Below are 24,664 nucleotides of genomic sequence, written 5' to 3' on the forward strand. Positions count from 1 at the left end.
ACCTGGGATACCCATGGGGACCATCCCTGTGAGGACCCTTCCTAGTCACCCAGGGCCTGGACTGGGTTTCTTGTTCCACTAGAACCATCTTGATTTTCTTTTTTTTTAAAATAATGTATTTAAATTTATTTTATGTGCATTGGTGTGCAGGTGCCAGATCCCCTGGAACTGGAGTTATAGACAGTTGTGAGCTGCCATGTGGGTGCTGGGAATTGGACCCGGGTCCTCTGGAAGAGCAGCCAGTGCTCTTAAACACTGAGCCATCTCTCCAGCCTTCTATTTTGATTTTCTAAGTATGACAGAGGCTGCACATGGAAAACCAACCAGGAGACTACCTACATGATCCCTCATAGGGGAATTGGGGGCTTCCTGGGAGGGAACAGTTTGGAGAGGGAATAGCTTAGGACCCTGAAGGCCCCAGGGATCTGATGATGAGAATGCAAGCTGCCCTGTGCCCACAGCTCACTTGATTGTGATGGCTTGTGGCTGGTGTGAAGGAAGGCGGCCTTGCTGGAGAAGAGTTAGCCCATAGAGGGTTAGCATAGCTAGCCCACATGCTAGTTTGGTGGCTTATTGGAGGAATACAGTGTCTTTCTCAGGCCTCCGAAGCCCCTGGTCTGAATGGTTAAACTACATGTGTTGGCAGGGTTTAGTGCATGCCCTCTTTTCAGACAGGGCCCATGCAAAGCCAAGTACTATAGGCTCAAAGCCCCAGGTTCCTTTCAAAGCTCTCTGCACAAGGTGCTCAGGACCAAGCTGAGAAATCATTCAGGGCCACCACCACTGGAGTGTCCACCAGGTCCTACGTTGATTCCTATGGGTTTACAAACCATCTTTCCCATTTAGTTTTCAAGGACGGGAATGCAGAGGGTCTCCAAAGAAGCGGATGGACATGCGTCTGTCCAGGACATCCAGCATGGAGCGGGGCAAGGAAAGGGAGGAGACGTGGGGCTTTGACGGGGCCTCGGAGAACAAGCGGACTCCTGCCAAAGACTCCGAGGAGAACAAGGAGAATCTGATGCTAAGCTCCGAGCTCAAAGATGACTTGCTTCTATATCAGGATGAGGAGGCACTCAACGACTCCATCATCTCCGGTGAGGAGGGCAATGGCCAGGGAGGGATATCAGCCAGTGCTATGTCACCCAGAGCCACACGAATCCAGTGCTTTTCTGCGAGCCATTGACTAGAATGGGCAGAGTAAAGGGCCTGCCCTGAAGGGATGGGGGCATTCTTTGGAAAGTGAGCTGTTCCCTGGGGGTGGGGGTACAAGGCCCAGTGAGGACTTTAAAGACACTGGGTGAACTTGTATCTGGGAGGTTGGGTATTTGTTCCAATGGACGTTGACAATACACACAAGTGGGCTGTGAGTGAACTTGAGATAGCACCCCCAAGCATGCCTGGCCAACAGCATGGAGGTAGTGTGCACATGACCAGCACTGTGCATTCTGATTTTAAAACTAGATGAAATAGGGAAAAAGGGAAGACAAAAGTCAAGTAATTGACTGACCCCCAATAGCCACATAAGGAGTGATCTGAATGGACAGACAGATGGACTTATGCAAGACAGGGTTTTCACAGGGTTTCTGGGTCTGTGTTTGTGTCTCTGTATTCTCCTGGGGGAGACAGAATTCCCTGCTGCTTGCAAAGAGAGCCCAGGAGTCACTATCAGGATGTGTAGCCTAGGGGTCTTGATTCCAAAAATCAAGTGCAGACAGCTGCTGTCATATTCTCAAGTGTGAACATGACTCTTCAAAGATACATTTTTTTTTAAGGTTAAATGCTTAGAAGATGAATTCAGCACCATTTCCCCCATCCCCCCAAAATTATAAAGGTTGCTTTGGGGAAGACAATTATTCACAATGGGAACTTCTCATGAGGCTGTTCTTCCTTGCCAACTGCAGACAAGGTCAAATAGAACTACTGGACCCTGTCCATAGCCTCCTAACTTGAGACCCCATTCTCACATCTCAGCTGTTGTGTGGTATAGACAGGAAAGTAGAGGCAGCAGGTGGACCTGTGGCATATATCTCCCACCCTCCTCCCATCAGCACGGGTCAAGGTTCAGTGCTCCCATCAGGGAGGGTCAAGGTTTAGCATCTGTCACATGTGTGCACTCTTGATGCCCCGTATGAATGTTCCAGGGAAAGTTTTCTTGAGACCTCTTGCATCAGAACTTCATGTTTGGAAACAATGGAAGCCTTGTTTGGGGCAGGCCTGGCTTCTGAGTGTCTGGGACATAGGTCATCTGCTGGCTCCACTGTGTGCCATAGACATTTGCTGTGGTCAGATCCTGGAAGTTGGACTTGCAGGTGGGATGTGATGTCTGCAGTGTGATGAGGGACTTCATGGGCTCTGGGCTTGTGTGTTTCCTGGATGCAGAGCTCTGTGTATGTATGCTGGCACACACAGGCTCTTATATGCACATACACCTGCGTGCACACGTAGGCTCAGTCACTCTGGGTGCATATGGTCAGCCTCAGGGACGGCAGGACCTTCAGAGAATCCACCAGTAATGCGAGGCAAATTCCACAAGGAACCATTTCAATATGTGTCTAGAAGGAGATGTTTGTTTTGTCTTTTTTCCTGTCTTCAACCCATGATTAGAGCCCACATGGGCTTGTCTGTCATATCGTCTCTGTGCCTAGACCAGAGGAATCATGGATGAGGGTGGAAACATGGATCTGAGGTGCTTCCGCAGGAAGGTGAATGTCTTAGTTTGGTTTCTATTGCTGTGAAGACACACCATGACCGTGGCAACTCTTATAAGGAAAACACTTGATTGAGTTGCATTACAGTTCAGAGATTCAGTCCATTATCACCATGGTGGGGAGCATGGCGGCAGGCAGGCAGATATGGTGCTGGAGCTGAGACTCCTACATCTTGCAGGCAACAGGAAGTAAGCTGACATACTCAGTGATATCCTAAGCATAGGAAACCTCAAAGCCCACCCCCACAGTGACACACTTCCTGCAACAAGGACACACCCACTCCAACAAAACCACACCTCCTAATAGTGCCACTCCCTATGAGATTATGGGGGCCAATTACAATCAAACTACCACAGTGAGTGAGAAAGAAATATTTTCTGGGGCTTTCTCATCTCCCTACATAGTTTGTGCCTGCATTTAGACCCCACCCATTCCAGTTATTCATGCACACAAGCTGCAGGACTGTACACATAGTGGATGTTCCCAGCTATGATGAGGCAGGTCCCTAACTTCACCCAGGATGCCATAGTGTGGCTACAATAACAGAATGCTATAGACTTGCCTGAAAATCCAAGATCTGACATCTGGAGATGGCTGTCTCCTGGCTCCTAAGTGGTGTGTCTTATGAAGCACTAATCCCATAAGGAAGGCTTCACCTTCTCGACCATACGACCTGGTAACTACTGTTCCATGAAGGCTCTAAAGGCTGAGGCTTCAAAATAGAATTTAGGGAGGGAGGTATTGGTTGTGACTTGGGCTTCTCAGCAGAAGGCCATCTGTCCTTTCACACAGCCTTCCTTCCTGGGCTCTTAGAAGAGAGCTCAGTCACCACATATTGATACATCCTTTCCTAGTGTTGTGACCCTGGTCAGGCTTGCTCATCTCTCCGACTGAATTAGGTGTGACTTGCCTAAAGAGCCATACAAATTTAAAAGCTCATAGTCTCTGCCCCAAAGGCTTTGCTTCTGGAGTCTACCTCAAGGTCCTTACACACCCAAAGAACAGCTGTTGGCCACAAAGACTTCTGTTGGACACTGGGTAGCCACAATGAACATTTGAGGCCATAAATGTATTTCCTACAGGTCATGTATGCCCTATAGAGTGCTGAGAATCACCCATTAGCCCCGTTTGCCAGGTGCCAGTAGTAACTCTTAACCTAGTTGTAACAGCCCCCATACCTTCAGTCATGGTCCAGTATTCCCATGCAACTGTTGTCTGTTGAACTGGGCTGTGTAAAGGTTCACAGTGATGCTACTTGTGACAGGAAACTGGGTGTTCTCTGAGTGGTGGTCAATAGAAGTCAGTCAGTCACACCCCATGTGGACAGTAGACCCCTGTGCAGATGACAAGATGTGCGAGCTCTGAGGAATAAAGCATGTCCAAGATACTCTGAGGAGACAAGCCTTGAGAATCCACTTTTGTTGCCTTTTAAACTAAATTCATATATGCACCTAGCTATGTGGCAAAGCATAAAGAAGGGAAACAGAAAATGTGATGGTTGATCACCACCGACCAGTTGGACAGGATTTGGGGTCACTTAGGAGACACACCCTGGGTAGTCCGCAAAGGCATTTTCCAGTGGGACTTAACTCTTCAGAGGTGGGAGTAGACCCCCCCTAAATGTGGTCAGCACCATCCCAGAGGCTGAGGGCCCACACATGATGAAAAAGATAAAAGGAGAAAGCAAGCCGAATGTGCTGAGCTCCAGCAAACTTCTGTGTTTCCTGACTGGACGCTGTGACCGTCATGTCTCCCTGGCCATGATGGATTTCACTCTCAAACCTTGAGCCAAAATAAATCCTTCAGTTGCTTCTTCTCAGGTGTTTTGTCAGTGTAATAAGATTAAATAATACAAAGAAGGCATAATGTTTCTAATTTGATACGATTAGGACCGGCCAGCTGTATTTCTGTTACTTAAAATAGCCAATTAGAGAGGTCATCAGGGCGGCGAGGGCAGGACTGGAGGTGGAGCCCTAGGACACAGCAGGCGCAGGCATTTGACAGCACGATGAACATTGTAGAGCGTGCTGCTCTTGGGTTCCAAGTACGGTCTAGATGTAAAGGGGGAGTGACTCTCCACTGGATGCATAGTCCTCTACGGACATGTCAAAAGTGTTATTTGAATCCCATTTTGTGTGCAGAGAGGACAGTGTAAAGGTCCCTTTTGATGGTTCAAGACTCACCTGAACTTGTGGCTGTGGTGAGTCCACAGAATGCCAGGTATCAAAACCTGGCAAGCTGAGGCTCTAGGCTGGGAAATCTATGTTTTGTGGCCAGCAGGTGGTGCTACACACACACACACACACACACACACACACACACACACACACACACACACACACACAAACACACGCGCGCACATGCGCGCGGCAAGCGTGAACAGTCTCTCTCTCTCTCTCTCTCTCTCTCTCTCTCTCTCTCTCTCTCTCTCTCTCTCTCTCTCTCTCTCTCTCTCTCAGTCTCTCTCTCTCTCTCTCTCTCTCACTGGGCTGCCGAAGTTGAGATTCTGATCTCTGGGACAACCTGGTGGGTCTTTGGGGTGAGGATAAGGGAGGAAGAGGCTGTGCTTGTCCTCACCAGGTGGCCGAGATGTCAGGGTGGCGCTCTGTGGCCAGTGACAGTCGCAGCCAGTCAGTGCCGCCATCAGGTTTTCATTGTGGAGCTGGTACTTGGCACTTCTTTGGGTTCCTCTTGGTCAAAGTTCTTGTGTGGTCTGTTGCCGCTATGGAGGACTTTCTCATGTGGCAGGTTCTGTTTTGTCCTTTCTCTCTGAGGCAGAGGGAGGGGAGCTCACTGGCCCACTGAATCCAGGTCTTTGGCTGCAGTTCAAATGCAGGCTTGTAGGTTTCCTTCTCCTAGGTGTCCTGCACGGTGCTAGTGACTGTGATCTCTGGAAGCAGGTGGCCCAGGGCATGCGGTAGGACTTCCAGAGAGGCGATTGGAGGTGACATGTTGAGCAGCATAGGTTATACTGTCATCTCTATGTTCTCTATAGAAGTATGGCCACTTTCAAACGTGCTCAGTGCTCCCTCCCTAGAACTAACGTGGCTGCCCCAAGGCCTGGGCGTTGTAGCTTTCAGCCTTTTTAGTACCCGTGTGTCCCCCTAGCAGAGGGTCCTTCTAGACTTTTCATCAGATGCTCCTGGGGTGCTGGGAAGATGTGCTGTAGGGGTGTGCCCTTGGGTGACTTGCAGGAAGGGGTGCCCTCAAGGATGTGAGTGTTGTGTGAAGACCGCAAAGGGCTTGACAACCTTCAACGCTAATCTCTGCTTTCCAGGGAAGACATTCTGTCAGTCCTGTGATCTCAGCCCAGCGAGCTCCCCCCTCAGGCTGCTGTTGAGTTTTGAACTTGTCCCCACCCACATCTGGGTGGGCTGTGCTTGCTGATAGCCCAATGAATCTGTATGCACACACGCATGTACGTGTGTGTTTCTGTGGGTGGTGTGAGCATTCTGTTGCCTGAGCTTCTTTGGAGAAACCAGACTAATTCACCAATTAGTCCTAAACTTCAGCCACAGTTGAGAACCTGTGCCTGGCTGCATCTGCATGTGCATGGTGTGTGTGCGTGTGCGTGCATGCGTGCGTGTGTGCGTGCGTGTGTGCGTGCGTGCGTGCGTGCATGCGTGTGCGTGCGTGTGAGTGCGTGCGTGCGTGTGTGCGTGCATGCGTGTGCGTGCGTGTGAGTGCGTGCGTGCGTGTGTGCGTGCATGCGTGTGTGTGCGTGTGCGTGCATGCGTGCGTGTGTGCGTGCGTGCGTGCGTGCGTGCGTGCATGCGTGTGCGTGCGCGCGCGTGCGTGCGTGTGCGTGTGTGTGTGTGTGTGTGTGTGTGTGTGTGTGTGTGTGTATGCATGGGTTGTCTTGCTCTATCACTTTCTGAGACAGGTCTTACTGAACCTTGAGCTAGGCTGCCAGCCAGCAAGCCCCAGTGACATTTTGTCTCTGCACCCCCACCATACAGGCATGCATGTGACCCTGTCCAGCTTTTTACACTGTCCCCAGGGATTTGAACTCAGATCTTCATGAATTCATCAACAGCAAGCACTCCTCACCCACAGAGCCACTTCCCCAGGCCTAGACCATTTAGCTTGTTTTTAGTGACAAAGGACAACTGTTTAAACTATGCATTGGTACCTGTGATGTTCTTATGCATGACCACATTTCAGAGTGATCAAGCCAGGATGAGTAAATACGCTTAGCACCCCTCACACACAGAAAGTGCTGACATTCACAATCTCCTTTTTCCATTTTGAAACAGTGTTGAGTTTTATTGTGGCCCCCCACACACCAAAGGTCACTAAAGCTCCTCCCGCAAGGTCACCAGGAGACTTATCTTCCATCGGCATCCCTTCTCCCACACCACACTCCAGCCTCAGGTAACCACAGTTCACCCCAAACTTGCATGAGCTCAATAGCTCAAAATACATCCCTGAAAGCACGTGGTGCTTGCCTCTCTGTGTTGCAGGTTTTACTCAGCATAGTGCCCTCCACGGTGCACCAGGGTAGTGCGTGATGGAATTTCTTCCCCTTCCCTTTGTATTCTGTCTGTATAGAAATCATGCTGTCTTTATCCATTCATTTGCAGATCGGTCTTCTGTTTTAGATTTAGTAAAACAAGCTTCCGTAAAAATAGGTGTGCAGATATCTCTCTGGCACACTGCATTTTTAAAATATTTTTATTTTTGTTTATGTGTCTATGTGTATGTGCCATGTGTGACAGAGGAAAGTGTTGGGTCCCCTAGAGCTGGAGTTACAGGCAGTTGAGCTGTAGGACATGGGTGACTGTGGTCACAATAACTGTGGAGCCATCCTTTTAATTCCTTTGGATTCTTACTCAGGAAGGACACGGTGGGCGTGCGGTAGCTGTGCTCACCTGGGCTGCCTGGACTGATCTGAGTTCCCACCAGCAGTGCACGAAGATGTTCCTTTCTCTGCACCCTGACCACTGTCATCTGCCTTTCCCCTAGCAGCCATTTCTGGTGGACAAGGACTGTCATCCCCTGTGGTTTAATTCAGTTTTCCTGGTTGGCCCTGGTTGCTCCCCTCAGCTTTTGTGAGATGAAGCCTTTCATTGGCCCAGGGCTGACCAATCAGGCCAGACTGGCTGACCTGCAGCCTCGTAGATCCCCCCTCTGCCTCCCCAGTTGTGGGACTGCAGGAGCATGAGGCCACACCTTGTTTTTCGCATGCGTGATGGGGATCTTAACTCAGTTCCCCCTGCTTGTGTGGCAACCTTCTGAGCCCTTTCTCCAGGCCTCCTCTGTTCATTTACGTCCTTTTCTGCATTTAAAAAGTGGATGCTGACTTGTTTTCTTGCTACTGGTGTGAATCTCTTCTGCATGTTGGTGTTGACCTCGTAGCTAATGGATGGCTGTGTGAACTGTCTCCCCAGTGGTGCGGTCTCTTTACTCTGCCCATTTTCTGCTAATGTGTAGAAGTGCTTGAATTTGATGCTATGCCACTGTTGTTGTTGTTTTATTGTTTTCGTTTTTGTTTTACACTTTGCTCTTTGGTCTTATATAGGAAACCTTTGCCCACAAAACTGTGGGACATTTACGTAGTGTTTTCTTGTTATAAGTCTGCAGTTTCAAGCCTCATGTTAACATCTCTTACCCATTTCATGTTGCTTTTCATTATAGTGTGAGATGGGAGCTAGAGGTGTGAGGCAAGAGCTTGTGTGGAATGTAGTAGCTCAGGTCCAATGTCCATTTTCCCTGGGCATCAGAGATAATGTTATTTCTTCCATTGTGTGGTCTCGGCACCTTTACAGGGAGTCAGCTGACCTCAAAGGGTCTATCTCTGACTCTCTATCTTCTCCCATTGGCACCATTCTATTGTAACAACTTTACAAGGAAATCTGAAGTTCTAGTGTGAAGCCAGCAGCTAGCTGGTGACAGGTGTTTAAGGACGTTGTCAAGGGCTTGCGTTGCTCTGCAATAAAGTCCTATCTATTGTGATCTCTATGCAGGTAATGTATGTTTATTGAGCGGTTTACACCTTGTACAGGTGTTTATGAAGGCCTTTCTGACTGTTAATAGGTAATTATTGAGTTATCTTTGCAGCTAGCAGGTTTATGTGGTGTAAAGGTTAATCTTCCTCATCAACTTGACTGCATTTAGAATCACTTAAAAGACATCTTCACAGGCACACCCAGATGGGTGTTTCCAGGGAGGTTTAACTGCAGAGGGAGGATTCATGCTAAGCATGGATGACTCTGCAGATGAATACAGGAGGCAGGGGAGAAGGGAGCAGAACATGCTGCTGAGCAGGCACCCACCTCTTTCTGTTCCCCGAGGACACAGTGTGAGCAGCCACCTAAGGCTCATGCTGCGTCCACAGCTCCATTACCAGCTCTTTCTTCTGTGATGACTATACTCCACCAAACTATATGCCAAAATAAACTCTCCTCCCTCATGTTACTTCTTTTTCATTATTTATTTATTACTTATGTGGATGAGTATTTGTCTATATGTACGTAAGTGCACCGAATATGTGTGGTGCCCCCTGAGGCCAGAAGTAGCTTCCAGATCTTATGGAACTGGGGTGACAGGTGGTTATGAGCCACGATGTGGGTGCTGGGAATGAACTGACATACTGTGCAAGAGTGCTCTCAACCCCTGATCTGTCTCTCCAACCCCATCTTAGGTTGCTTCTTGTCAGGTCATGATCTCACTGATGAGACCACACTCACATGTTAAAGTCTTTGTGATGTTAAAGGCACTTACAGACATCTGCACACAGCTGGAGGGGGCTCCTGGAGGTCTTTTTGCTATGGAAAGATGCTCCCAGAGACCCCTCTGTGTAGTGGACAAGTGTGACAAGGGGATGCTGCTGGGCCCAGGCTTCTTACTCCTACCCCCATGACTCCTTTTCACTTGAGAAATGTTGTTTTTCAACCATGGGTATATAGAACTACAGAATAGATATACAGACGGCACACTAACTGCTTAAAAGTCATAAATAAATTTAATTAAAACAGTTCTTTGGTATGAATATCATCATTTCACCATTTACTAAAGATAAAAGCACAGTTGCACACCAGCGAGATGGATGTGTTGTTTGCAGAAAGCACTAAATCTTGGCTGCATATTTGAGGCTGCAGGTCACAAAGACTCTTCAGTGTCTTTCAGAGTTGATCGATGTTTCGATTTTACAGTCATCAATGCCAAGAAAACAATTTTGCTTAAATATAGGGTTCAAAAATGACAGATGTGTTTAGGGCCATATCAGAATGTGTTAGAAATTCTGTCTTAATCTGAAGCCAAAATTCATCAAACAACCTTTTAGTTTTAAATCAAATTCAAGTCATCAGCTCAATCATCAGTTTTTGAAGTGAAGTTTATTAATAGACCCAATCCAAAGTTGCCCTAACTTGGTATGGACATGCTGAGGCTCTCAAGGTTGGCAGGCGCTGTGGAGGGCCTGAGGTTAGAGGGTCATCTTTGTTCTGTGCTGCTGTAACAAAATAGCAGACATCAGGCAATTTATAAAGGATGGGCATTTCTTTTCTCCCATTTCTGGAGTCTGGAGACTCCATGATCAAGGTGCTGCATGTTTAGATATGTGAGGGCTGTGATCCACTGGAGGATCACAGGCAGAGGGAAGCCAGCTGAGCCCTGTGTGGTCTCTTTTACAAGTGTCTTAGTCTCATTCCCAATGCAAAAAGCTTTATGCCCCAAGAGCCCCAGTACTATCACATCAACAACACCAGAACTGAAGGGGGATAACTTTTAAACTTCAAACTGATGTTTGTGGAGGCTCCTCCGGGCAGTTAGTGTTTATAGAGGATCTTGTGTACAGTTAGAATTTCCTTGGTATTTGTATGGGGCTCTCTCTGTTGCACACACAGACCTCTTCAACAATGTCAACCTTCCTATGCTTCCCTTCTCTACTGTTATGGAAGGATAAAAACATCCATGTTTAGATGCACGGAGGTCTTTAAAATTTTATGGCTATGGGCTGGAGAGATGGCTCCACAGTTAAGAGCACTGGCTGCTTTTCCAGAGGACCCAGGTTTGGTTCCCAGCACCCACATGGCAGCTCAAAATTTTCAGTAACTCCAATTCCAGGGGATCTGATGGCCCTCTGACCTCCAGGGGCACAGCATGCATGTGGTGCACAGACACACACACACACACACACACACACACCGCACACAAACACACATAAAATTAAGAGAAAATTTCTAAATTTCTTCTTATCTTGGTACCATTGCCAGAGTAAACACCCAGGCACAGCACTTCTACAAATCATTGCCCAAACTGGACCACAGTTTCTTCTAGAGCTGAGGTGTGAGTGGGGAAAGAGACGGCTTTTCTCCTGGCTACTGCCAGTTTAAGACATATGCAGTAAGCAAGTACACAGACATTTTGTAACTGAAGCAGAGGCCATGCTTCCCTGAGGCAGGTGGCCAGCTCTTCTCTCAGATGGCCACATCCCAGCACACCCCAGGTGTCCATGGGCATCACCATCCTTTCATTAGTTACCTGTAGAGGAACAGAGTCCTGGACTTCTTTCAGCTTTAATTTCAGTAGCTGGAACAAGCCCTAGTTGGTTGAGAGTGGCCTGGCTACAGCTCCATGTGGACACAAATCACCCCTTGTCTTGCTCTCTTGGGACCCCTGATCTTGAAGAGTGCTCCTGACAGCAGGGAGGCTGGGGGCCACCTGGCGACCATGCAAGCATGTTTCGTGCCTACTCATAGTGTGAGAACAGGTGACATGCTCACACTGTATCAGTTTAAAAAGAATCACTTCCATCTCCTAGGTACAGCTGCCTCTCCAGGGGGTTTCCTAGGGTCCAGTTCTTACCCACTATGGAGGAGGGGAGCACATTCAATGCATATCCAGGCACAGGTGCATGTGTGAGACTTTCCCTCTTGAAGATGAGTGAGACTAGACGCCCCTCCCCTTGCTCTTCCCCACCCCCTCATCACATAGAACTATGCAGGAGAGCCTTCCCCATGCCAGGCTTACCTAATGCACTACTTCTTTCTTCTCTAGAGAGAAGTTATAGCTGTGATACCTAAGGTGCCAGTGTGGTCCTGATGGCACAGCCAGTGGTGGTGTTAAGTGCAGACTAAGGGTCTGGGATGGTTAGGCAGGTCTAGACCCACCCTCTCTCGGCCAGTTCATCTGAGCATCTTCTGTGTGTGTGGCCCTGTTCTGGGCCCTGGGGATCAAGTGTGATCAAGGCAGGTAGGGTTCTCTTCTCCCTTGGAGCCCATGGCTTAGGGACTCTATAGATAATACACAGACCAGCTAGCCAGCAAACAAATTACCAAGTAGAGTGTGTGTTGTGGTGGGCATCACCTAGTTGCTGGGCCTGAGAGTAACAACTGCCTCCACACAGCATGGTAACCCCCATGGTCCCCGGGAGGTAAACCAGGAGCTGGGGTGTTCCGAGAAGAAACTAGCCATGCATGAAGAATTATGAGCAGGTGGAAGAGTTGGCACAAAGACGAGATAGGCCTGGACATACTCCAGAAGTGGAAGGAAGTTTCTGTAGCAGAGAAGGGATGCCTGGCTGGGCGCAGACTGTGTGTCCTCTGTAGTTCCGGGGAGAAGAATGGGGTTTATTCTCAAGGATTTACAAGGCCATGGATGAGCCTTCAAACAGAAGTACACAAAATAATTCAAAATCATGGTTTTGCCACTGTTTGCCAGAACTATATGCAAGGATATCTTCAATCACTTTTTATGTATCTCCAGTGAGATGCGATTGGCCACATAAGAAGCATACATTATCTGTGCAACATTACCACACTTGAGACAGCCTGGCTTCCTGGCCCACTTCCTGTTCTCCTGTAATGTTGCTCACCTTTAACTTCCCCATGACACCATGACACCTGTACCTCATACCTGGGAATCTCTGTCAATCTTCTGTGACTAAGGGTTTGCTTGGATCTTCTAACATTTATATACATAAAATCTATATGTATGTATTGAGGTTCATAAATGGGAACGAAGCATAGTGACATATATATGAAAATGCCAGAGTGAGCCCAGAGCTATGTGCTAACCTAAAACAAACTGAAAAAATTCTTTCAAGTCATAAAAATATTCTCCCATTTTCTCTAAGAGCTGTGGTATTTTGATTTGGGGGACAAAAATACTGTACCTGGATTTTTTTTGGGGGGGGCGGTGGTTTGAGACAAGGTTTCTCTGTGTAGCTTTGTGTTTTTCCTGGAACTCACTCTGTAGCCCAAGCTGGCCTTGAACTCACAGAGATCCACCTGGCTCTGCCTCCCGAGTGCTGGGATTAAAGGCGTGCGCCACCATCGCCTGCCTGTACCTGGATTTTTTGTGTGAATTGCACGAGGTTGGAGTCCAAGCCTCTCTATATAGACCTGGAACAGGACTTCATCTTCTACATCTGTCAAGGGTCCTTCTGTTGAGGTTTGCTCCAGGCCTCCTACCCTCCGGAGCTGGTGACTTAGTTGTGTTGGAGCCTTTCACCTTCTTAATTGACTACAGCCCTGTGGGGAAACTTGTTCTCTGAAGCACGTCAACCTGCCAAATTCTTCTCCTTGGGTAGATGGGGGTTCTAGATGATTCTTGGCACACAAAAGAAGTGTGCTTCTATCTGGCTTCTTCACTCATTTGTTCTGAGACATGTGGAGGTTGTAAAAGGAATCTATAGCCCCCTTTCCACTGTTGAGTACATAACTAGTCTTTAGTCTTTGGTCAGCTGTAGCAGCTGCTGTTACACGCCTGGGTGGCATGAAGTTAGCACAGGCCCAGCCCTGGCAGCTACTTGTGTTAAAGCCTTTGTGTGCACACACGTCTGTTTCTTTCGGAGAATACATAGAGCAGAACGTCTGGGTCGTATGAAGGCGTTTAACAGTTGAAGAGACTGACCAAGGCCAGGAAGTGGCTCAGTGGGCAGGGTGCTTGCTTGCCCTTAACACTGGAGGATCTGAGTTATGATGCTAGCATCCATGTAAAAAAACTGGGTCCACATGGCAGCATGTGCCTTTAATCTAGACAGGGGGATCCCTGGGTCTGACTGGCCAAAATGTCTAGACCATTCAGTGAGCTCCAGGTTCAGTAAGAGAACCTGTCTCAAAATATGATAGAGATTGAGGAAGACACTTGAGGTTGATCTCTGATATCCGTACGTATGCATATGTACCCTTGTGTGCACATACAAACATTCACTCACATGAACGTGCATGCCCATGATCATGCACACACTCTCTGACAGTGTTTTCCAAAATTGCTTGCATTTCCTGTCACCACCAGCACTGTGCTGAGTTCAAGCTCCCCCACACCCTTTGTTAGCCATTGTAGGGGCGGGCATTAGTGTCTCAGGTGGTTTGTGTTTGTGTTTCATGTTGATTTAAAATGTTGTGCATTTTTCATATGCTTATTTCCATCTCCTCAAACATTTGCCTAACTTTCAAAACAAGGCTGCTCATCTTCCTAAGCAGGCGATACACTCACAACAGTCCTTCAAGAGATGCCACTGGACGTACATTCTCTTCCAGTCCAGTCTCCTCTCATGCCCCTGCTCTGGAAGAGCAGCGGCAACCAAGTTCCTTCGTGGCTTGGGCTTTGGGTTTGTGTCAGGAGACGCTTGTGGACCCCAAGGTCACAAATGTTTCCTCCTGTTTTCTTCCAGAAGTCTGCTTTTAGATTTTACATTTGTGTCTGTGGCATATCTTTAGGTATATCCCATGGTATGAATGATGAATCAAAGTTCATTTAAAAAACAATTTCCCCAGGCCATTTGTTGAAAAGATGTTTCTTCATCTGAACACTCTTCATATTTGTCAACAAAATCATCTCTATGTGTGGGATTCAACCCCCGGCCTTTCTCTCCTGTTCCTCTGATGTGCTGCCTCTCTAGTTGCCAACGTCACATACCTTGGTTATCAGCACTTAGTAAGTTGTAAACCTGAGTAGCACTAGCCCCTTTTTATTTGGTATGAGTGTTCATGTATGTGCAAATGCACACATGTTCAGGTACATATATGCCTGTGTTCACACATGTGTAGAGGCCCCATTTTTATAAATTGTTAGATTTACTAAATTTTTGTTTTAGAAATTTGGTACCCTGTCCATTGCTCTGCAGAGCTGGGGATGATTTTTGTTTTAAGTTTTATATCAGTGTTTGTTCTTGTGAGATGTTAGACTTTAGTTTTCTGGTTTTTCCTTCAAAGTAAGTTCTAGCTGCACTGAATGAATTGTGAAGTATTTTTTTCTTCAATTTTCTGAAATCATTTGTACAGTACCTATGTTACTTAACATGATACGTTTTGTTAAAATCACCATGTTGTTTAAGTGTGTGTGTGTGTGTGTGTGTGTGTGTGTGTGTGTGTGTGTGTGTATGTATGGTATATATGTTTGTAAGTTTTAAACTAAAAGTAACTTTTTAAAAAATTTAATTATTCTTCATATAATTCATCCCAACCATAGTTTCCCCTCTCTCCTCTCCTCCCAGTTCCCCCTCCCTCTCCTCTTCTCCAAATCCACTCCTCCTCCATTTCCCTTTAGGAAAGTGCAGGCCTCCCAGGGACATCAACTGAACATGGCATAACAAGATGCAATCAGACTAGGCACAAACCCTCATATCAAAGCTGGGCAAGGCAACCCAAGAGGTGGAAAAGGGTCCTAAAAGCAGGTGAAAGAGTCAGAGATACCCCAACTCCCACTGTTAGGAGTCTCCACAAAACACCAAACTAACAACTGTAACATATATGCAGAGGACCTAGCTCAGACCCACGCAGGCTCCATGATTGCCGCTTCAGTCTCTTTGAGCCCCTATGAGCTCTGCTTGGGCAGAAGTTGTGAAAGTGGCCAACCAATGACTGGTCTAATTTGAGGCCCACTCCACAAGAGGAAGCCCATGCTGGACACTGGCAGGATGACCAGAAACTGGAGGCTGGATAGCCCAGAGACCTAGTATAGGAAAAAGAAAATCAATGAAATGAATCCTAATGATATTCTGCTATACCCATAGACCAGTGCCTAGCCCAATAATCATCAGAGAGGCGTCTGCTGGCTGCTGATGGGAGCAGATGCAGAGATCCACAGCCAAACATTAGGTGGAGAGAGAGCTCAAATTAGAGATATTCATCGGGTGCCTTGGAGCTCAGGAAACCCTGTGGAAGAAGGGAAGGAAGAATTGTAGGAGCCAGAGGGCTCAGGGACACCAGGAGAACACAGCCCATGGAATCATCTAAAAGTTACTTTTATTTAATAGATATAACCTAAGCTAGTTATGATTGCACAGTTGAGTTCTGGTAATTTATATTGCTCCAGAAATTATGTTTTTAGCTACCTTTCTATTACTGTGATCAAATACCATGACCGAAAGCAACTTGGGGAGGAAAGGGTGTATCTTAAAGACTAGAGTCCATCATCCAGAAAAGCCAGGGCAGGAACTGAAGCAGAGGCCATGGCTAAACACTGCTCACTGGTTTGCTCCTCATGGTTTGCTTAGCCTGCCTTCTTATAGTACCCAGGACCACCAGCCCAGGGGTGGCACTGCCCACAGTGATATGGGTCCTCCCACATCAACCATCCAGCAAGAAAATACCCTATAGACTTGTCTACAGCTCAATCCTATAGGGAGGCAGTTTCTCAATTAAGATTTCTTCTTCCCAGATGACCCTGGGAAGCTGATATAAAAACTAGTTAGCACTGGTTTATGTCATCTAAATTGCCAGTTTATTAGCATAAAATCACTGAAAATGTCCTCTTGTATCTTTTTAAGATCTGCAGACTCGGATGACATGTCATCTCTTCTGCTCCTGATAATACCCACCACCCCTCACTCCCCTTCTCCTCCTCCTTTCAGATCAGTGCTGCTTCAGTCTTGCCAATCTTCTCATTGACTGACTTTTCATGTTAGTGGCTTTATTTTTAGTTAGTTTCTGCTCTATACTTTCGTATTGCTTTATGTCCATCTCCATGGTTTACTTTGTTCTTTTCCCAGGTTATTGAGGTCGACTCTAAGGCCAGTAGTTTTAATAAGGGCACTCAATGCTGTAAACACCCCCTTAGCATCATTTTAATAGATTCCATTTGCTTCAAAATCCTCTGTGTTTCTGTTGTGAGTTCTTGGAACTTTGGGTTTCTCAGAAGTTAAATACATATTTTAATTTAGTCTGGTTATTTTTGAAGAGATCTTTTTGCTATTGATTTCCAATTTTGTTCCACTCTAGTCTGAGGACATGTTTTATGAATTGAGGTCTTTGAAATTTATCAACCAGTTTCATGGCCCAGAGCAGGCTATGTCCCAGTACAGGGGGCTCCTGTACTTGGAGGAAGCACATGATCTCTGACGGTGTTCTGTGCATGGATTCTGTGTCAGCCTGTGGTGTTGGTGGGTGTATGCAAGTCGGCCCTATTACCCTATTACCTGAGTTTCTGCCTATTACTTCTGTGAATGCCATAGGACAAAACTCTGAGACCCCTGGCTGCAGCTGTGCCCTACATGTTTTCTCAGGTTTTTGTTTCATATTCTGAAGCCCTGAAGAAGGCCCACATATTTAGGTTCTTTATAACCTACATGTGGAGTGACCTCTTTATGACAACAGAGTGACCCTTCCCCCTGACAAAGGTGTTTGCCCTGAAATTCTCCCTGTCTGCTAATGACCTTCTTTAGCTTTCTTTGACTGGGATGAGAATAGGGGCGCCCTGCCCTCTGCTTTTTCAACGGGTGTTTTGTGGCAGCTTGAACTTTTGTTCTGCTTTTCACTCACATTCCTTTCTGTATTAAGTGCTCAGAATATCTATATGAATGTGGCTGGTTATCACATCTCAATTTACTGTGTGGCATGTGTTTTCTTTTGAAAATTGTGTGTGTGTGTGTGTGTGTGTGTGTGTGTGTGTGTGTGTGTGTATGCATGTGCACTACACATATGAAGGAACCCAAGGAAGCAGAGTCCCTAGAAGTGGAGTTACAGATGGTTCTGAGCCTCCATGTGGGTGCTGGGAATCAAACCTGGTTCCTCTGTAAGAGCAGCCAGGGTTTTTAATGGTGAGCTATCTCTCTAGCCTTGTTTGTTTTTGAGGTAGGGACTTGTGTAGCCCAGGCTAACCTCAACTATATAGCTGAGTGTGACCTTGAACTCCGGATTCCCCCTCTTCAGCTTCTCTAGTGTTGGGATAATGGGTGGCTGCCTGCATGCCTGGTTCTTACACAGTGTTGGGCACTGAACTGCGGGCTTCACGCTTGCTGGGTGGGCAGTCTGCCCACTGAGCCACACCCCAAAGCCTAGTTATGCTGCCTTCACTTTGGGGCAGTCACTGTACAGTAGCTGCTTCCTTTTCTCTTTCTGTTCTCCACTGCTCTTATTGATAAATTCAGTTTTCTTGGGCTGGGGGAACAGCTCAGCAGCTAAGATGATACACTGCTCTTTCAAAGGACTGACTGAGTTCAGTTCCCAGCAACCATGTTGGGTGGCTCACAGTTGCCTATAACTCAAGCTCCAGGGGATCCAAAGTCGTCTTCTGGCCTTCAAAGAGACCTATATGCACACATGCAAATACACATAATTAGAAAATAATTTTTAAAAGCCAGCTTCTTTTAAAGAGAATTAAATAAGAATACACCTGTGCATTGCAGGCTGCAGCCCCATGCCTCCTCTTTTCTGGTTCAGATTTCAGGTTTCCTTCTAAGGTCCCTTTCCCGACCGCCTAAAGGATTACTTTCAGTCATTGATTCTTGTCGCTTTCTAATTTCTGAAACAGTGTTCACCTTTATCCTGAGATATTTTTGGCGTGTGTTGAGTTGGAATTGCCTGAGTTGTCTTCCAGTGAGTGTCATCTCAGTGTGTCGCTTCTGGGTGGTTCCCCTCATCATGCCGCAGCAGCGTGCCTATCTGTCTCTCAAGGCCACTAAGGTGTTCTCACTGTCGGGGACGGTGACGACAGGCTCCACACAGTCCCTTTGTGCCGCTGGAGCTTGGCCGAGCCCTTCCCGCTTCTCTGTAGGCGTGGGGAGTTTGAGTTGGCTGACACACATCGTGAATCTATTTCTTGGTTGTCGGATGCTCTTCCAGTCCTATAAATATCTGTTGAGTTTTATTCCGGGAAGCAGCTTGGTTACTTGGAAACGGCCTCACGCATCCTGGTCTGGCTTTTACAATTTCTTAGACAGAAGTGGAACTAAGCTCCATCCGGCTGATGACTGTTCGTTCCAAAGACCAGGACCATCTGTGCACCATTCCCAATGTCTGGATGATCACCACATGTTCCAGCCTGACTGACGGGCATGGGGCACAGCCATGGGTCTCCCAATGTCCTTGGGCACCAGGTAGTGCCTCTGTGACCCTCTTTCACAGGCATATGCCAGCTCAAGGTGTAAGAGACTCAGCACATCTTGAGGTCATTGCTCAGCTTTTCCAGCTGTTTGTCCTACAAACTCCAGCAGTGGGCCCCTTGGGCCTCTCTGCTTCACCTTCTCAACTCAGACAATTTCCAAGGCCTCTGTCAGTCACAGCCCAGAATCCATTCCAAGGCGTCTGCTGGACCCCTAGGGAGTGCCTCATTCAATGCTCGTCTCTCCAGCTTATCCTCTGTTGCTGATTGTTTTCAGCATCTGAAAATCATTCCTATACTTCTACTATGCTTTGTTTTGGAGTGAAAAGAGAATCCGGCCCATACACATTTGGCAGAAGTAGATGTTGCCGTTCTCATGGTCTCATTTCTCTTTTCTGTTCTTTCTTGGCAGGGCCATTTGTAGCCCAGACTGGCCTTGAATTCGTGATGCAGCCCAGGCTGGATTTGAACTCCCGTTGTGTTCTCACCTTCATTCTGGATATGGAGGCACCTTCCCTGTAGGGCTTATTTGTCATAGTCTGTGCAGCATGACCCTGCAGACGTTGTCCAAGCTCAGATGTAGCAGAAGAAGCAAGCAGAGCCCCCACCGCTGCTGAGCTTGCCTGACCCACCCCTCTGCACTGGGATAACATGCTTCAGGCTCTTTAAGCAAAAGAGCACTCAGAAAGCTCTGTGGAGAGGGCGCACAGCGGAGCACACCCGCTGCACTTGAGGCCTCTGCACCTGCTCTTGTCCTACGTCTTCCCCTCCCTGTTGTCGCCTGTGGGTACTAGGAGTGAGGCAGGCACATGACAAAGGTATACTAGGATTCATGGCATCAGGGTGAGGAGTGTGGGTGCTGGGGCAGCCCTGGTTTTCCCTTTAGGCCTGTCACTCATTTCTCTGTGCTCTGGCAGGGTGTCAACAGCTCACTTCTGTGCCAAGGTGGACATACATACACTCAGGTGCAGGCTCAGGCACCAGCATAGGAGCTGATGTCGCAGGCTTCTGTGGTAGGAGGAAGCCGGGTCTGGATATGGAAATACTGAGCCCTCAACAGTTAGTGCTTGGCGTCCAGGGGCAGAGAAAGGCATGGAGGAATGGAGCGGATAGATGGGGAAGGAATGAGTCCTGAGCACACCTGAATGAACATGTCTATGTGTGTACGGAGTGGCAGGCATGTCACAGGGTTGGGAGGACACAGCAGGTAGCAGCTGAGGGTGTCTGTGCTTCTGTGACGTCAGGGTGGTGGAGGCAGAGGCTGTCCAGAACCCACCATCTCCCCTCTGGGGTGGATCATGGAGGCTAATGAGGCTGGGACTTGGGGGATTGTGCTTAATCTCACACAGTATGCAGCATGTATGGAGTGTAGAAGGCCAGGTGCAGCCCTGTGCAACAGTCATGCATGGAGTGTGGAAATCCAGGTGCAGCCCTGTGCAATAGTCATGCATGGAATGTGGAAGGTCAGGTGCAGCCCTGTGTAGCATGCATGGAGTGTGGAAGGTCAGGTGCAGCCCTGTGCAACAGTCATGCATGGAATGTGGAAGGTCAGGTGCAGCCCTGTGTAGCAGTCATGCATAGAGTGTGGAAGGTCAGGTATGGCCCTATGCAGCATGCATGGAGTGTGGAAATCTAAGTGCAGCCCTATGCAGCATGCATGGAGTGTGGAAATCCAGGTGCAGCCCTGTGCTGCAGTCAGCTGCTGGCTGGGCCACCCTGGTACCCAGAAAGGAGCCAGCATCCCATCTTCCTTCCCAACACTCAGACTTTCAGCCCGTGTTATTGAATAAACACTTCTACATTGTGGAAATATTTAGGTTAATTCCCAGAGTTCTGAAAATGCCGGTTCTGGAAATTTGTGAACGAAACCAAGTTTCCTTGTTTTATGGAGGAGAAACTTTCCTCAGCATCCTTGTCAAAACCACTCAGACACATTCACCTTAGGCCTTTATTTACTTTACACCAGGAAAGTGTATTTATGTCAAGACAAACCCCCAATACAGAAAACAAAAATGAGTGAGTAAAATAATTCTTGACCTGCTTTTACCTTCAATTTATAGTGAAATTATGAATATTTACAAAATTGGTCTCATGTTCACGTATCTCCATTATAATGTATTTCTCTTTTTCCTTGGATGTCATGAATGTTTTGTGTTTCAGTAACATATTTTCTTAGGGTTTCTATTGCTGCAGTGAAACACTATGACCAAAAAGCAACTTGGGGAGGAAAGGGTTTATTTGGTTTATACTTCCATATCATTGTTCATCACTGAAGGAAGTTGGGACAAGACCTCAAACAGGGCAGGATCCTGGAGGCAGCAGCTGATTCAGAGGCCATGGAGGATGCTGCTTACTGGGTTACTCAGCTGCTTCCTTATAAAATCCAGAACCACCAGCCCAGGGAGGGTACCAGCCACAATGTGCTGAGCCCTCCCCCATTGATCACCAAGAAAATGCCCTGCAGGCCTGCCTACAGCCCTATCTTATGGAGGCATTTTCTCAGTTGAGGCTCCCTTCTCTCTGATGACTCTAGCTTGCATCATGTTGGCATAAAACTATCCAGCACGCGTCTCTGCCATTTTGAATTGGCATAGAGGAACACAGGTGGGAATATGTACCGTGATTTCACAGGTGCCCAGCCATGGCTGCCTCCTACCTACCTCATTGGAGAGAAGCCTCCATTTATGTTTTTGTGTAGCTGGCAGGCAGAGGCCATGCTGCCTGTCACCAGGAAGCAGATGCAGAGGCAGGAATTGAATCTATAAGCTGTGCTTTATTCAGAGAGTTGGGTAACAGAAGGTTAACATTGCAAAGGTCTGCCACACCCATCAGCTAGGAAACTGAGTGGGAACTAAAACTATTAGGCACTTTTCCTCACTGTTATCTGTCACTCCTGCCTAGGAGCCTCAAATTCCTCCTGAGGCACCCTCTGGGTTAGAGGTTAGCTCCAAGAAAACAAAACACTAGCAGTGTGTGAGAAAGTCCCGTCTACAGCACAGACTACAGAACTGTTCTACTGAATATGAGAGAGTCCTGTCTGTTCCCTATCACTTCTGTGATTTGTTTTGAGGGGGTTTGGGATGGCTCCCTAAAAGTAAGGTTTCTAGATCAAAGATCAAAGATTAGGAAGAAGTAGGTGTGGTCCTGAGTTCTTGGAACTGTGAGGACAGGAAGTCTTGCCTTGTTTCTCAACCTTCACTTCCTGCTCTCTGGTAGACAGTCTATTCTCCAGATACGTTCCTGATGACCAACCCCGTTGGACAGAAGCTCACTCACACCCACGAGGAGTCCTGATTGTAGATTTTTCTTTCTGGAGTCTCCCTTTTGTTGTTATTGCCACTTGAGTGCTAAATAGCAAACTCTGGTAGCCTCCAGCTTAAACTTTGGTGAAGGCAGGCCAGAAGTTCTTGCTGTGGACCTACTGTGTGTCCTGTGGTGGTCCTGGAGACCAGGCATACCCAGATAAGAACTACTTTCTAATTCACAAAGATCTCATGCAGGGAAAATTTCTACTTCTGGCCGGATGTATCAGTGAGAGGACCTCTCAGTTAAGAACAAATCTGATTACATCTGTAGTGATGATACTAAGACATTTATGGTGATATTATATTTGTGCTGAAATGTGATTTTATTTGTATGTTAATAAATAAAAGTGCCTGGGGTTCAGAGCTAATAGCAAGCCATAGCAGAAGAAGAGTGGCAGTGGCGCACGCCTTTAATCCTAGCACTTGGGAGGCAGAGATCCATCTGGATCTCTGTGAGTTCAAAGCCACACTGGAAACAGCCAGGGATAGTGACTCACACCTTTAATCCCAGGAAGTGATGGCAGAAAGCAGAAAGGTATATAAGGCGTCAGGACCAGGAACTAGAGCTGGTTAAGCTTTCAGGCTTTCGAGAAGCGGTGCAGCTGAGATCCATTTGAATAAGGACTCAGAGGTTTCCAGTTGAGGAAACAGGATCAGCTGAGGAATTGGCGAGGTGAGGTGGCTGTGGCTTGTTCTGCTTCTCTGATCTTCCAGTGTTGACCCCAGTACCTGGCTCCAGGTTTGTTTTTTATTAATAAGACCTGTTAAGATTCGTGTTACAGACATTCACAGTGACTTTAAGACACACCGCACTAAATATGAGGATGCCACACAGTCAGTGGACTTTTGTGGTTGAACATGCTGCAGTGGCCAGAGAATGGCCATCTTTCCTTCACTAGGGGGCAGCCCCTGACATTCATGAAGGCTTCATCCCTAGATCCTTGAAACGTCTTAAGGTCAATAAGTCACTGTAGCTTCTGCATCCTTTATAATGGGCAGAAACACCAACTAAAACTGTGTGTGGCTTCTTCAGACTGTGAGCCCACAGATCCAGGATGCCATCATTGGCAAAGCTGGTAAAGCAGCCTCAGACTGGAATCCATGCCCAAGTGACTTGCAATAATTTTTTCTTTCTCTCTAAGGCATGTGATGAACAACTTCCCATTAGAAACTCAGACCTCAGCAGAGTACTGTTTTTGTGTTTTATCTCCCAAATTCCTCTTAAAGGATCATGTTCTGTATATTTGCTTGTTTTGTGTTTCTGCTGCACAGTGTGTGCTGGCTCTGTCTCAGGCTGTTTATTTCCTAAGTGTTGTTTATGGTGTGCATGAGCATGTACAAATGCTAAGATGCAACTCAGCCAGACAGACCCAGGGCCAGCCTGGTCATTCATGCCCTTGCAGTATTCTTCACTGTGTGCCTCTGGTGTCCACATGTCTCTCAGAGGAGAGTGGATGTCATTGAACCAAAGTCTAGTTAGTGAAGGAGACAGACGATGACCAGCGGTTAACAGAGATGTCAGTCAAAGGAAGACAGACAGGGTGCTGGGTCATGATGGAGACTGACCCAGTGGTGTCCTCCATCCAGAGAGAGGGCATTTATCAGCAGTGTCAGCAGGGCAGGGGGCAGGGAGAGGAGCTTGGGTGGCATGCTCTCAGTACTGAAAGTACACATATGTGGTTAGAAAGTGGAAGGCCCCGGGGTGAGAAGTCAGCTTTACCCAGGGCTGGAGTCACAGCCACCACAGGTAGTTTCTCTGTAATTCATGGCCCAAGTGCAGATGGCTTTGAAAGGCAATGTGGGCCATAATCACCCAAGTGTCTAGTTCCTGAATAATCCCTACTGTGGAGCATGTGACCCCTGAATGGGGGCCTAATGACCCACCATGTGGCATCATGCACCTTGTCCTGCCCATCGAGCCTCTGGAAAGCAACACAGTGTAGCATGTGTGGGTCTTCCGGTTTCGGCCCCTGGTCCCCAGTCCAAACTCCTGACTGCATCCACTGAAGGCTACATGAAGCCCGTCCTCTAAGGTATGTTTCTCATCCTGGTGGGTCTCACAGGAACGTTGCCAAGGAAATGCAAGAAGGAGCTGCTGGCGGTGAAGCTGAGGAACCGGCCGAGCAAGCAGGAGCTGGAGGACCGGAACATCTTCCCCAGGAGGACTGATGAGGAGAGGCAGGAGATCCGACAGCAGATAGAAATGAAGCTATCCAAGTAAGTGGTTATGTGCAGACCAACGCAGAGGCCTCTGCCCAGTGCTGGGCGGGGCATATAGATAGATGCAGGGTCTGCAGAAGGTCATTCAGCCCTTGACACTGCATGGGGACAAATAGCTCTCTGCTGGGGTTGCCCGTGTGCCTGTGGCTCAGCAGCATCCCT

General features: G+C 47.5%; 1 protein-coding gene across 2 annotated transcripts in view; it reads left to right on the forward strand.

Annotated features, from left to right (window-relative positions):
* Phactr3 (phosphatase and actin regulator 3) overlaps positions 1 to 24,664 on the forward strand; it is a 238,434-nt gene that overhangs the window by 179,773 nt on the left and 33,997 nt on the right. For both annotated transcript variants that reach the window (XM_059262050.1, XM_059262051.1), the window contains exons 7-8: positions 847 to 1,094; positions 24,346 to 24,499. In XM_059262050.1, the coding sequence (XP_059118033.1) occupies positions 847 to 1,094; positions 24,346 to 24,499 (402 nt within the window). The remainder of the gene's footprint in view (positions 1 to 846; positions 1,095 to 24,345; positions 24,500 to 24,664) is intronic.

This window comes from Peromyscus eremicus, chromosome 4 (genome assembly GCF_949786415.1).
Source record: "Peromyscus eremicus chromosome 4, PerEre_H2_v1, whole genome shotgun sequence".
NCBI lineage: Eukaryota > Metazoa > Chordata > Mammalia > Rodentia > Cricetidae > Peromyscus > Peromyscus eremicus.